At 30.6% G+C, this 16352-nt stretch overlaps 1 protein-coding gene across 1 annotated transcript in view; it reads right to left on the reverse strand.

The window, feature by feature from the left end:
• LOC129906797 (uncharacterized) overlaps window positions 1–16352 on the reverse strand; it is a 135211-nt gene that overhangs the window by 98066 nt on the left and 20793 nt on the right. Inside the window, 1 exon segment of the mRNA XM_055982722.1 lies at window positions 2128–2963. Coding sequence (XP_055838697.1) covers window positions 2128–2884 — 757 coding nt within the window. The 5' untranslated portion in view covers window positions 2885–2963.

The raw sequence follows: 16352 nt of genomic DNA on the forward strand, positions 1-16352 counted from the left end.
AGAATTTCTAACACCTTCAGAAAAGTAAAATTCTGTTGAACTGTATTGTCAGTACTTCCGGAATCTGAGAAATATATACAAAAAAATCGTTATTTTTAGATAACTTCACATAGTGTTTACTCAAAAAGGGGCAAACATGGGCACCACTTTTTTAATTGACACGAAAGACGACACATTCAACAATAAAAGGACATCAAAAACAAAGCGCCACTTCACACCTTTGTGAACTTTTTCTTAACGAGTTTGTATGACGCACACAAAAAACGAATGATTTTAAAGACACCGAATTCGAATAATTTTTTCAAACAAACTAGACACTCATAATTCAAAAGAGGAATGAGAATCGAAAGCTTCCCTTTTGCTTGTAATTCCATATTTATTTCAAATTTTTATCTTTTGATTTAACGAAATAGCACTTAAAACTTGAAACACAGACGGGAGCTAGAAAAAGGTAAATAACGAATAATTTCGTCAATGGCGACATTTTAAAGTGTAGTTACTCACCGCGTTACACTTAAACCGTGGAATAAAAACCGGTTTTGTGTAGCTTATTAATCCCTTTATTAAAGTAAATTTGTGTTTGGCAGTTCGGCACAATTTGAAAATAGCTATTTTTGCCAGCTTTTGATACCATTGGCCACACTGTGCGACGTGAAATTTTAAGGAGTCAAATTTTCCTTGAATAGAATTTTAACTACAAATGACTTTGCATTTTCGAAAGAATGCAAAATCACATACCCTGAAAACAAGTTAACAGTATCGCATGGAAAATAACCTTATTTTTTGTATGTATTTTTCCAAACTGGACTTTATGGAAGTAAAACTAAGAGCCCCCGCACACTACAGACTTTCTATCGGCAGATAGTTTAGTCGGGTTACGCTCCTAGTGTGCGCACAGGCAGGCGACTAAATAGTCGGCTGGGTATGAAATATTTTAGTTTGAAGGCAATTGTGTAGCAAAACAAACTTTTTTTTCGATCAAACAAACTTTTTGATCGGCCGATACTTAATCTTTGTAGTGTGCGCACTCTCATACATTGTCATTCTGATTAAGAGACCGACTAAACTGCCGGCCGATATAAAGTTTGTAGTGTGCGGGGGCTCTAAGAAAAATGACGAATTTGAAAAACACATTACAATCCCGACAATGGTTTTTTGAAAAATGTATATTATGTATATTAATTATCTTGGGTCTTTGGGCATTTTCCTTTAATTTAAAAAACATGCACTAGGATAATTTTTTTGGAACAGTTTAAAACTAACAACATCGATACAAAAAGAACTTTAAGATCAGATTGACTTTGAACTTTGATGCGTTTTCGTGAAACATAATTGCTTCACTTTACATAACTCTCACGAAAATATGGTTAATATATATTCAAAAATAATTTTTCATTACGATAAAAAATATTACAGATCAGTTTATTTCTTAATTTCTAATGATGGTCATATATTTGCGTAAAAGAAAACTAGAAATTTTGAACTTCCTATTGTCGACCATACCGCATGTGAATGGCTCAGTAATAGTAATTGAATTTGCTAACATCGTTTATATTTATAAATCAAAAGATCTCTCTTACGGAGAAAGTTTGACATTGGGTCACTGTGACGTATACGTAACTTTTTTTCAGCTAAGATAAGTAAAATGTTATGAAATACAAAATAGCTTAATGCAAATGGTATAATTTGTTTGATGATTTTACTTTTGTACAAGTTACTTATCAAAATAAAATACATGAGATGAAACATTGATACAATAGGAGGCGATAATATTACTGCTCTTAATGCTGTATTTTTTCAAACAAAAAATTTGTATTTGTAGAAGATTTGTTATGATTAAATTTGTGATTATTGCAATCAATTTTTCATAAAGAGTTGAAAAGTTTTGAAAAAAAAATTTAACAACAGTAAAATAACTTTAATAAATCCCAAAAACAAATGTAAATTTCATGTGAAAATAAATAAACACATTCACATAAAATCCGGAATACAAAATTTTAATTTCAACTCCCATACAATTGTTTAAAACAAATTTCACAACCGCCTCTCATCACTTAAAGTGCATTAAGCCAATTAAATCAATAAATTACTCATCACATCAACAAAAACACACTCACTCTTACTTACCTTCTACTTCGTAAGCTGTCATCCAGAGTGCAATAAAAAGTGTCAAGTAAATTAACTTCAAACTCGCACTGACATATTCCAAGCCAAATGACTTGCTCCAGCTCACTACCTCTGTCATACCACCACCATATCGCCATCTGCTGCCATCACTGTTACCTCCTCTCCTGCTCCAACCAACCAAGTCCGTTGATGTGAATCTTTTCACCTCAACAAACAACATCTCACTTAGCCGACAAAACAATTTATTGCTATTTTTACACCACACCCGTACCCGCCGCCACTCACGTACAACACGTCTACACAGACTCAACAAAATATCACGAAAAACAATAACGACGGCGCTCATCACAATAAGCCCGACTGCGACAACTTTAAAATAACTATCACTTGGCGGCGGCATTAGATGCCCAAAACGTTCCACTTCCACTTGCTCTGAGATATACTCCGTCTCATGACGTGGTGGCGCTGTCATCGGAGTTATTACTTGTGCGATTGCGCGTTCTGTCGTCCGCGTAGCGCAACACACCTCACGCGGCACTCTTCTTTTGTACTTGTAATTTGACTTAAGAAACGGAACCATGTTCTTCCGGTTTCGATTGTCATGAATGTCAACCCGATTTGATGTATTAATTCCATCGTCACCATTACTATCGTCACCGAGAAGTAACGTAGTAGTGTCAAACGGTTGTTGTTCGTGCTGTTCCGATTCACAGTCACTATTAACATCATCGGTGGACATCAGCTGTAGCAGGTCCATGTCTATGATTAGAGAAATTCTTCGGTGAAATATGTTGGTGCATATTATATCATGGACATAAAGTTGTAACGTCTAGATTCTGAAATGAAAAAGAGTAAAGGAATTTTTATTTTTATCGCCAGGTGAAAATGCCAATCAAATTTTTTGTAGAGATTTCTTAAAATAAGTACCGCTTAAACGACCTGGAGAAATTTCCTTTTTAATACCACGAAATTAATAGAAAAAAAAAAAAAAAATGGCGTCAGTTAGCCAGACTGCACCGATCACTGCCGCCGCTACCAGAAGCAACACAAATCGTCGCCAGAGCTGTCATCAAAAGAAGTAAATCAAAACAAAAATATGAAGCACCCGCACTTGTTTATGGAGAGTGCATCTAAAAACCTGGAGGTAGGCAGAGCGTGTGCAAGAGCGGGCTGAAGCGGGGTGAAATAGCAAAGTGAAATGAAGGCGCCAAATGGCGAACGCATAATTTGCCTTCCATCCGGGTTGAGGGATTCATCGTCATTTTTTGCGTATATACAAATGGCTGCCAGCAACCGCTTTTTCGCCTCACAGACGACGAAGACGATGCACACGTGAAGCTCGATAAGCGATCTGGAATTTTGGGGAATTTTAATTGACAATAAATTCTCGTCGATGTATTAATGAATAAATATTTTTTTTTTTTTTGTTTTTTTATTCAGAAGTGGGATTTTCTATTTTGGATTCGCAATGCGTTTTTTAATTTTATAATTTATGGTAATGATTGCTGTTCTACTTTTATGTATGAGAGTGTGATTTGTTATGACAGTAATATAACAACTGCAAACTGGAGGAAAGAGAAAGAAGGAATTGAACAGTTTTTTGACAGATGAATTAATCAGTTTGGTAGAAAAAGTTATATGTGAACTATGTTTGGAACGAAATATCTTTGGATCAATGTTCTTCAAATCCATTGAGTGGGGTATCAAAAGAAAGGACTTTTTAAGCTCTACTAAATGCATTTTAGTACAAGAAATGCAAATCTATTTTTATTTCGATTTTCAACGAAAATCCAAAGTTAACCCTTTTTGTCGAAAAAAAAATGCATTTTAAACATTTCCTCAAAATCCATCGAGTGAGAAATCAAAAGCAAGGACTCTTCAAGCTCTATTAAATGCATTTTGGAACAAAAATTGCTTTTTTGAACAATGTTTACAAGCAGATATCTTTGAACCGAAGTCTTCCAAATACATCGAGTAAGGTATCAAAAGAAAGATCTCTGTAAGCTCTTTTAAATGCTGGTAAAAAAAAATTACAGGTTTGGTTTTTGACGTGATAACGTCTTATAAATCGATGAACCATGGCAGCCACCACAAAAAAGTGACGCCATTTTCTAACGTTACACTCTCGCACTTTCGCAGTGCGGCAAAAAATTTAAATTAAAAATTAAAAATAAACTATTAGAGATACAAAAATATCCTAAAGCTTATTTGAAAGGTAATAATCTAAAGCCTAATCCAAATGAAGGATTTTTAAAAATTCCGTCATTTATTAGGGTAAACAGGGTTAAAACGGAAAGATGAAATTTGGGCTGAAATCTAAACGCGTGGTCGTAGAGAGTTCATTCTTTTTGTTATAGATAGAGGAGACTGATTTAAGGAAAAATTCTAAAAAATTCTGGAACTCCGCTATAACGTTTTGTTTGAACGTTGATCAGGTGTTGTGGGTATGACAATATGTTGATTATGGGTAGGGGAAATTTTTTTTTTTTGACAATTCTAAAGGTACCAGGTGAAAGATGAAGAAAAAAAAAATTTGGCGTCTGATACGGATTTTTTTCCAACACTCTGGGTTTCGAAATATGAAGTTTTGAAAAATACCTACTTTTTTTTAGTTTTTGATTATTAGCTTTTTTTTGGAGCGTTCAAAAAATCTTATATGGGACATGTAGGGTTGATAAATGCGCATACATGTGCAAAAAATTTTAATCGTTAAAAGAGTTTTGACTGAATACGGAGAAAAATAAGTTTTTAAAAAACAGGTTTTTTGGCCGTTTTTAACCGATTTTCATGGTTTTTTATTTTTACCTTTTTTTCTTTAATAGATAGAGGAATATTATATATGGAGTAATGATAGACCCTGACTACGACTATATGTGTCCGAAATTTCAATCATTTTTGTAAACACAATTTTGAGATAACGGTAAAATAAAATTTTAGAATTCAACAGGTTATAACTTTTGACCAAGAGCAGATAGAAATTTTATTAAACATCCTGAGCATTTATGAGCATCCTGTTCATTTGGTATATCACACATAACGGTAGACTAACTACAAGCTACACAATGTTAAATCAAGAAACTTGCGAAAAACCTCAAAACACCAGTGGAGATCTGTTGCCCCATGAACAGTCACCAGTGTAGGAAGTTCCTTAATCTCAGTCTGGAAATTCGGAATGGTTGACTTTAAAAAATTCTAACTTTTCTTGTAGGCATCTTTGAAATGAGATTGTTACGTCTTTTGAAAGGTGAAACATGGTGTACAAATTTTTATAGATTGTTAAAAAAAATGGATTTAATAGCGTGAGAAGATAAATTTACATGTTTTCTTTTCTTTTTTTTTATGAAAATGATTGTTTTAAATAAATTATTTTAATACTTTTTGCTCATTGTAAAAATTTAAAAATGGTTTTATTATTAAGAAGAAATATTTGGCTTTTTAATGGTATAATTTTTTTTGTGAGCTTTTAAAATAAAAAAAAAATTAATATAATGAGAAAAGAAAAAAGGTATTTTTTTTAGCTTTTTCTTGTAAATTATGATTGTTTGAAATAAATAAACCCTTCAAATGGCTCATTTTAAAAGCACACAACCTGTTTTCTTACGACGGTATCACGTAAAATCATCGTCCGTAAACCAACCAAACCACAGACAACCTCTTTTTTTTTAGAATTTTGTTTGTTTTTGTTTTATAAATTTCGGCACAAATTCAAGGTTAACCCCTTTTGCTGACAAAATTAATTTTAAAAATTTCACCCAAATGCATCGAGTGAGACATCAAAAGAAAGAATTATCTCAGCTATATTAAATGCACTTTCGTACATTCCTTTCCTTTTTAGAACAATGTTTGGAAGCAAATATCTTTGAAACAAGGCTCTCTAAATCCATCGAGTGGGGTATCAAAAGAAAGGACTCTTTAAGATCTATTGAATGCAATTTGGTTCACAATTTACAAATCTATTTTTTCTTAGAGAAGCCAAAAAAAAAAAATTATTTGGAAAACCGATATCTTTGGACTAAAAATATCTCGTATTTAACTTGCCAATGAATGAAATTCAAAAATATTTTTTAACTAAAAACAAACAAAAATAATTAAAAATTTGATAAACGTAATCTCAAACGGCCTTCCCCTTCAATCGGGCGAAAAAAAATGTTAGAATTTATTTGAAAAACAATTCAAAAATAAAAACGCATGCCTCTGGTCTCAGTCGTCTCGTCTAAATTTAGTCAAAACATTTATGGAATGTATTTTTCATCATGCAGCTTGCAATAAATTTTTAAAGCAGATGAACTAATTTTACGGAATACAAAAACAAAAACAAAAATTAAAAAATAATAAATGAAATGCTATCAGAGTGGTAATTATAAAAATTGAAGAACGTGAATGCGGCGCGACTGACGACGAACGTCGAATTCGTCCGTCGTTAAGTGAAGCAAACGGATTTTAGATACTTGCTTGCTTGCTTGCAGAGAGGGAAGGAAACAAAAATGGGCGAATAACGAAAAATCTTCTTCTGGTGAATCTTGAGTCACGTACAAATGGGGCGAAAGCATTTTACATCAGACTCGACCCTTCTTCATGTCTGATGGTTAATATTCTTGTTGTTGTGGATCTTACTTTGTTGTTGTTGTATTTTTGTATTATAAGAAGAGCATCAAGAGATAACAAACAATCATTTTATTGAAATGGAGCCACAGCCCAGAGCCATCACATCGAGAAGTGGCCCAGAATCCAGAATTCCAGAATTCATCAGTACCAGCAAGCACATCACTCTCAAGAAGACACTTTTCAATGCAACAGGTAGGTACTCCATCCACCATCATCATGATGGAGTTGTTGATGATGATGCGATGGGGTAGGTTTTTAAGTGAAATGTGTTCTGCTTGCATCTGAAGTACATTATCTGGCTGTGTTCAGAGATACTTTCAGCAACTTATGTCTGCTCAAATGAAGTTGATTACCAATAAAGACTCAAGAGTTCCATATTCTTGTTATATCCCTTTTGGATTAAACATATTGCACAGACCTTTACAATGTTTGTTGGCGCTCGCTTTCTGTTGCGGTGGTAATGTGATGGAAGCTGTGTGGTATGGGTGGCATATTGAGATTTTGAGTGTTGTAAAATTATTTTGAGGAATGGATTTCTTGAATATTAGGTACATCATTTTTAATGGGAAAGGTCAGTAACATGGTCGGAATTATACATAAAGGTTATTTACTTTATGCAAGTTGTTTTGTAATTCATTTGTCTGTTGTTAGTTTGTAAAGGGGACTTAAGACATCTTGAAGAAGCTAATATCAATTATTTTAACAACAAGTTACTACTAAAAACGTGCTTAATCTTAAGAATTGCAATTTTGGAAAACATCACGAGTATAGTAAAGAAGAACCTTTATTACTAGAGAAGATTGTTAAATGAGTAGGTATTGAAGTTGTATAAAGCAATTGGACTTGAAGGATGTTTTTTTTTTAAATGCTTTTTTTTGTCAACAAAAAAGGTTATCGTTGGATTTTTGTCGTAAATCTTAAAGAGTAAAATTGTAATTTTTGTACGAAAATGCGTTTAATAGAGCTTAAAGAGTCTTTTCTTTTGATGTCTCACTCAATGTATTTAGAGGACTTTGGTCCAAAGATATCCGCTTCCAAACATTATTCTAAGAAAAAAATTGTAATTTTTGTACCAAAATGAATTTAATCGAGCTTAAAGAGTTTTGTTTTTTTGATTTCTCACTTAATGGAATTGGAGGGAATTTCAAAAATGCATTTTTTTCGGCTATAAGGGGTTCATTTTGGATTTTCACTTCAAATCTATAAAAAATAAATTTGTTATTTTTGTACCAAAATGCATTTAATACAGCCTTAAGAGTCCTTTCTTTTAATGTCTCACTCGATTTATTTCGAATACTTTGTTTCAAAGATATCGTCTTCTAAAACAAAAAAATATCAGCTTTTCTAAAAAGAATAGATTTGTTATTTTTGTACATAAATACAAATGCATTTAATAGGGCTCAAAGAGTCCTTTCTTTTGATGTCTCACTCGATGTATTTGGTGGACTTTGGTCCAAAGATATCTGCTTCCAAACATTGTTCTAAGAAAAATAAAATGCACGACTGGGTCGCACGAACTTGCTCTTAGAGTTAAAGTTGCTTAAATTTTTAAGACTTTTTATATAGAAATTTGGAAAAAAAAAACAAAATTCGTTTTTTTAAAAAATAAAATAAAATCTGAAATTAAATTGCCCTCCAAAACAAGTATGCAGTTTTGATTGATATATTAACATGCATTTTTAGAAAAAAAATTTTCAAAATCGTTAGAGCCGTTTTTTAAAAGACTAATTTTTTATAAATATTTTTTTGGAAAAAAAGTTTTAAAATAAAATTGGTATGCCATTTGGTAGAAATCACTAATCAACATCTAAAAACAAAATTTCAAAAAAGTTCAATGTCCCGTTTTCGAAAATTTGATTTTTCAAAAAAAAATTTTCAAAACTTTTTTAAAAATCCAAAAATTATTTTTTTCAAAATTTTATTTTTGGCTTATATTTAAATTATATAAATGCTTCTCCACAAAAAGTTTCGTTGAAATCGAATAAGCAGTTTCGGAGATAATCGGATTTGAAAAAAACGGTTCTATGGCAGGTACCGTTAATAATGATTTTCAAAAAAAAATTTTTTCATTGAAAGATAGACCTTAGCTTAAAACTAACATTTAAATTTTTTAAACAAAATCGTTAGAGCCGTTTTCGAGATATTTCAATTTTACTTAAATCGGTATATGACAAGTACCGTTATTTTTGGTCCAAAAAAATTAATTCCAAAAACCCCTCTGGAGAGTCGCAGAATAACGCTACATACCAAGTTTGACATTAATCGGTCCATCCGTTTAGGCTGTAGCTCCTTATACAGACAGACAGACAGACTGACAGACAGACAGACAGACTGACAGACAGACAGACAGACAGACAGACGGACTTCCGGGACCCACTTTTTTGGCATTGTCTACCATCGTAATGTCATGGAAAAATGTTATCTCAACTTTTTTTTTTTGTACGAATGCATAACTTGATATATAGTACCTATATCGCAAGTAAAAAGTTTTAATTTTTGTACCAAAATGCATTTAATTGAGCTTAAAGAGGCTTTAAAATTTATTTATTGTCGGAAACCTTGGATTTTTCAAATAAATTCTATGTAACATTTTTTTCCTCGATTGAAGGGAAAGGTTGTTTGAGATCACGTTTGGCAAATTTTTTTTGATTTGTTTTCAATTAAAAATATTTTTGAATGAAAATAATTGGCAAATAAAAAACAAGAGAGATTTTTTGTTTTTAAATAAATTCATATTGATTCGTTTAAAAAAAAAAAAATAAAAACTATAACAATATCCCCCATTTTGAATTTTTCGAAAACACTTTTTTATTAAAAAAAAAAAAAAAACATTTTAAGCTAACATGATCAAATTTTAAATGGACTCTTTTGATTCCTGATCTTCATAAAAAACGAAAACTTAATGCCAAACTTCAATGCAATCAAATGAGTTTTAAGTAAAAAGTATTAAAAGTTACATAGAGTATGCTTAGGAAGTTCTTGTATCTTCTTTGTGTTTTCTTTCTGCGAATTTATTTTTGTTTTTTCGATTTTAATATTTTTGTATTGCAAATGTTAAATAATTGAAAGAATTTCAAAAACAATCAACTGTTATATAAACAAAATCAAATTTAATAGTTTCACACGCAAGAACACAAAATTCTTGTCCTCCATTAAAATAAACAAATCACAAAAAACATCAACAAAAAAATATATTTTCAAGTTAAATGCACATGTGTGAAACCAAATATTTGCAAAACAATCATTTCTTTTTTTTTTTTTGGAAACACATAAACAAAAACAAATATTAGAAGTGGTAATTTGTTTTTTTTTTTTGGTTTTACTTTATTTTAAGTGAAAGAGAAAAATAAATTTTAAATGAAATTCATTTACCTAAAATTTAAGTAAAAATTATAAAACGTGACAGACATTTGTTTTATGTAATTTTCATTTTTTGTCTAAAATTAAATACAAAGCGGAACTACCTACTTACAATTTTGTTTGTATTTTTTTTGGCATACATTTTTATTTGGAAATCACCACTTTTATGAATGAAACATTTTAAAGATTTTATATTTAGAAAAAGTAATTTATAGTTTGTTCAAAGGATGGCAACAGAAATCTTAGCAGATGCATGTTGTGATGTTGTTTGTTTTTTAAATTTATATTTTAGATTTCTAGATCAAGACAGGAAATTGATAAACTAAAAGGAACTTTTAATAAATTACTGTCTCCTTTGTAGTTAGACATAATATTTCAAAAAAATCTTTTAATGTTTTCCACCCAATTTCATACACATATTTTTTAAAAAGTGATTAATTATTTTTTAAGTTATATAATTTATTAGTTCAAATAAAGAGAAAAAGCTAAATAAAAAAAAATAAATAGATATTCACTAGATATGAACATAAATCATTTAAAATTTTGTGATAATTAGACACATGAAATGTGTGATGTATGTTCAATGTTCATATATCTTTCTTACAAGAGACAGTACCTCTGTTCAATGTATACATGTTGTTCATGTTATCTTTTTTGAATAGAATTTAGATTGGTTAAAATTGGTTAAACTCAGATTCAATTTGAATTAAAGAAACTTCCGATAAACCCGTATGTTCGAATCAAAATTTGGCATTTTTCTATTTTTTTTTTCTGATGAAGACTTACAAATTTTCTCAAATTTAGTGTGGCCCTAAGCTGAACAGCTTAGATTTTGATGATCTTTTTTCAAACGTCGGTAATTAAAAATACTTTAAAGTCTATCGATTAAAAATTGTCGGTGTTGCCGTTTTGATTTTTTAAATTTAATTGAAGATTTTTGTGAACAAAAATTTTTTTTTTACAAAAATTTTTCTTAAATTTCATAAATAAATTGATGCCAAAAGATTGTCTAGGAAATTCAAGGAAAAAAAATATATGGGAGTGAGGGACAATCTTCCATCGTTCAAGCGATAGATGCAATTTTCTTATTAATTGACTTCAAACACAGAAAAAAAAATATTTGAACACAACGGCAACACCTACAATATTTAAATATACATTTTTAAAAAGCTAGAAGCTTAGTCATATATGTAAAATTAAAATTAAGTTAATTGAATAAAGGGCTTTTGAAAGAATGGTTATTAAACTCAGATTTTGAAAAAAAAAAAAAAAAAATAATGAAAAAATTTGAACATGTCGTTTTTAAAACCTTTTCGTAATATAAAATGCATTTATTTTCAAAATTTTTTGAACACATATATTATAATTTGAAATTATAAAAGGAAATGTCAATATGTATTCCGGTTTATGAAAAAAAATAAAAAGTATTTCATTTCGAAGAACTTTTTTTAGTAGAAGGTTTGAAAAAAAATTGTACTTATTTTTTTTTTTTAAGTTCAACATCTAAATATAAATCTATTTTTTATTTATTTAATAACCCTAACTGTTGAAAGTTAAATAGCAAAAATTAAAAGTTCTTATTTACCAAAGTCTTTGAGAAAATGAATTATTTCAATGCAAAAATTTAGTTTTTATCAAAAAAATCCATTGAAATTTTTAATTTTTTTTTCAAAAGCCTGATATATACTACCTTTTCTGCTTCGGAATTCAACTGATAATATTTATGGTTAAAATTTGTTTTAAAATAAATTCATATTTTATTAGAAAATGTTTGGAAAAAAGTCATTTTAAATTTTTTTTAATAATTAAATTTAGTGGATTTAAGTGTAAGAGATAAAAATGAGCTTCTGGCTTTTTAAAAATGTATTTTATAATATTGTAGGTGTTGCCGTTGTGTTCAAAATATTTTATTTGTGTTTGAAGGAAGATTGGAATATATATTTTTTCCTTAAATTACCTAGAGAATCTTTTGGTATAGTTTATTTTATGAAATTTAAGCAAAAAAAATGGTTTTGTTAAAAAAAATTTTAATTTTAATTTTAAAAAACAATACGGCAACATCGGCAATTTTTAATCTATAGACTTTAAAGTATTTTTAATTACCTACGTTTGAAAATAAAAATCGTCAAAATCTGAGCTGTTCGGCCGGGTTCCCTCATAATTTGCTTTAGTTACTCTACTAATATTTGATTTTATTTTTGAGAAAATCAATTTAACAAATTCTAAACAACAAATTTAACAGATTTCTTGGTCAACAAAAAAAAAAGAGAGGAAACATCAACACACATGCTAATTTCAGTGTTTTCATGAATAATGTGATACCGTTAAATTATAGTTATTTGGTTTTAATAGATTAATATTTTTTTTGTTTTGCATGGACTTATAATAACTTTAACTTATAAAAACTTAAATAATAGCGAAAAACTTAAGATATTAAAAGTTCTGGTTTTTAGAAGCTAAGTACGCATATCACATATCATCATTATTCTCATACGTTTTTTATTTTCCAGTGCCCAATCTGAATGGAAATTACACTTTTTAAATATTGGTGGCAGCATCTATATCTCCATACAAAAAATATGGAGAATATATGGAATATATGTACTGGGGTATACAAGTATCTTGAATTAAAGCACATACTTCAGCTTGTTGCCTTGCATTTCGGGTTTTAATTGTTGAGATACCTCTGACTCTGAGAAATACAGAACTTAGGCTATATTGCCTGCAGGAACCTCACACCATATTGTCTGAAACAAATAATAGTAAATTAACCAAATTCATCTAGGGACCAAAGTGACAAAATCTGGCGTGAACGTTTCATTTGCAATGAGCAAACCAAAAAAGTGCATCGAAATATTTTAGGTGAATTTGGGTTATTTTTTTGGGAGAAAAATCTTGTGCAACAGTACAAAAACACGCTGTTTAAATAATTCAAGATTTTAAAAAATTGCTGCGTTTTAACCCCTACAAGAATTTATCTTGCTAATTCTTGAAAATTTTGAAAAGTAAAAATTGTTTTTATAATTTTTTTTAACTTTGACCTCGAATATTTTTAGAATGGTTAGATTAATGAAAAAAGTTAATGAGACCTTTTTTGTGGAGCAATCTGTTTCCTACAAGAATATGTCATGCGCGTTTAATTATTATCATAATTTTTCAATTTGTTACAAAATTAAGAACAAAAAACGAATTTTTAAAGATTTTCTCAATTTTTGGACCTCAAATATCTACTTAACGGTTTGATAATTTAAAAAGGTGTATAAAGCTTTTTTTGTAGGGCGTTCAACTTTCTACAAGAATATGTTTGCTAAAAAGTCAATTAATAAAAAAATGATAATTTTTTCGTAGAAGCTTGATTTTGAAATGGAAAATTGCGAAGCGGAGGACCTTCCCAATTATATAAAGAGCTCATATTTGGTGTGCATATCCTAGATTTGTCTAGCAATCGATTTTTCGGAGTACAAAATAAAAAAAAACGAATTTCGATTTTTTTGACCCACCCTAATGAGCAGTATTATATACTTCTAAAATTAAAAAAAAAAACACTTTTCACCTCAAAAACATTTAGCATTCATTTCGAAGTTTTCTTAACCGAAGTGTGTTTTGAGAAACCACTAGTAAAACAAACATTTTTCCCCTAAAATTTGACCTAGGACTCTGTTGCTCAGGGAAACGATAGTATAATTTAGAACAATAAGGTTGTAAGAGTATGCTTTGTTCTGACCTTTAATGATTATTAAATTTAAATTCCTACTAGTATCCCTTCTCACACTTTAAGATTTTGCTTTTTTTTGTAAAGTTAACAGAAACCGATGTTAAAATGATACAACGTAGATATTTGAATCTTTGAACAAAATCTTTTTATACGTATACTAACTTTATTACGGTGTTTTCTTCTATCAAAAATTTCCCGTTCCCCGTAACAATATCCGAAAACAAACATTAAATGTCAGCCGTTTTTAGTGCTTTTCCTTAAAGCGAAAAGAAATATTTAAATACAAAAATGTTTCCTTATTCTAACAACTTGTAACTGACTATTGTTGAGGAGTAAAAAATCAAGTTTTTTTCTTACTCCTTTCGAGATTTCTTTTACAAAGAATTGCTTACTACTGTAATAAAATTATATTTTATCAGACTTTTATTATTTTGTAATTAGAAAATAAATATTATTTTGATATGATTACTCTCGGTCACGGAATATCATTTACCTTTGTGAGTAATTTTATGTTCAACAAACTTTGATTAGAAAATTGATAGCCTTTGGCTTAGGCTTTTTCTTAATTATAAATCTAAATCATATCATAAGAACTCTAGGCTTTATTTTACCTTCTTTTTAAATTCTATTCTTGTTAAAGGAAACTCTATAGTTAATCATTTTATAACTACCTTTAACACTGAAAATATGCTAATTTACCCTTAAGGTTTCAAAAACATCTATTATTCCAATACTTATATAATTTTCTTGTTCTTATTCAATTTCTATCTGAAATTGCTATAAATTAATCAGTCAATGCCCTGTAGGCCAGTAAATTCAGGAAATGTGAATTTCATTGCTCAAGTTTTGAATCAAAATGAAAAAAAAAAAAAATAATGTAAACTTCATCCAAATAGCCTTTTGGTAGCCAACTATTCCCACTCCTACTCTTGTCGAAGTAGGTATTCCTCATAAATGACATTCTCCTCTCGAAAAAATAAAAAAAAAAACAACAAGAGAAACTTCTTTCCAGAGGGAGTCTGAGCTGTACAGAATCAAAAACGACGATGACTACGAAGAGCTCCAACGACGAAGAAGACGACATCGACCAAAAACGACGCACGTCAACAATTTCTTAAAACATTTCCTCGTAAACAATTAACGATCTATGGTTGGTACCTATACTGGAAAATACCGAAAATTGTTGTTAATGTATGCAGCGGCGAACGAGCGATATGACGATGACGATCTCGAAAGAAGACAACGACGTAGACGATGTGGATGAGGCTGGAGTGCTGGAGGATGAAGACAAGAAACGAAGACAACGACGACTACGTCGACGCGACGCACGATGAAGCTTTCCTGCCCCGTGCGTCGTCAATGTGGCCAAGCAAAAAGTCTGTTCGATTTATTTTCTGGTCAATCTGGTGATCGCGTGGCTATTTTTATCGCACTGCCACACTCAAAGCGGGCAGCCGGCTCGACTTGCACATTTTTGCCATGTCTCTTGAGAGACTTGCATCGTCCGTCGTGGTCATCGTGTCGCGTCGTCGTCATCATCATCATCAGAATCATCAACTCGGTGAGACGAAGACCCGAGACCTCGAGAGTTGCTCAGACCAACAAAGTTTCTGATTCTGAATCTGAACTAAAACCACAACTGGCACAACTGCATTTCCTTCCATATATTCCATTCCATGCCAATTCCATGTTGCACTTGTTGCACATGCTAAACAGGTATTTTGAACTTTTTTTTTCAAAAATACAAAACAAAAACAAAAAAACACACAAAAAAGAACATCTAAATGTGACCAACAAAACAAAAACAAATAAAAAAAAAATTCATCGAAACCAAAACAAAAACAACAAAAAACCGCCCAAAGAGAAACGAATTGAAAGCAAAACGTAAAAAAAAAAACAACATGTTGTTGTTGTTTTCGTTTTTTTTATTTTTATTTACTGACTGCGCAATATGTCCTCCACGGTATAGTGGTTGTGGTGGCAAGGCTGAGGACGGTTGAATTGCATCTTCTGACGCGATGCATTCCAGCTTGCCACAAACACAGTCCTCCTCCTGTCCTCTGTGCCCTCTGCAAAAATAACAGCAATAGCGCATGAAAAATGCAACGTGCAACGAATGGAACACGAAAAGAGCCAAAACGCGCAGACCATGTGACCGACTGCGTAGCGTATCCCCTTTGTCATCCCCATCGCACAAAGTAAAAAAATGATTTCGCCAATCAAGTAATTGTAAAAGAAACATAAGACCATAGCTGAAAATTTGCTAGTTTGATCGAATAATCTAATCAACAACTTTGTATGAGGATCATTTTTATGGAGAAAGGTCATTCGATATCATGAGAATCAACAAGAACGAAGTTTTTTTCTTATTATGTTCCTTTATTTATAGCTCAATTCTTCAATGAACAGATAAATACTCGCATAAAATCAAGGTATGGTTGCATAAAAAAAACTTTAACTTTGTGAATTTTTGAAATTTTCTTTCGTTTGAGTTAGTTTTTAGGGAGTTGAAGGGCCTAGTTCTGCGGGGAAGTCTGAAAAAATT

The sequence above is a fragment of the Episyrphus balteatus genome, chromosome 1 (genome assembly GCF_945859705.1).
Source record: "Episyrphus balteatus chromosome 1, idEpiBalt1.1, whole genome shotgun sequence".
Lineage (NCBI taxonomy): Eukaryota > Metazoa > Arthropoda > Insecta > Diptera > Syrphidae > Episyrphus > Episyrphus balteatus.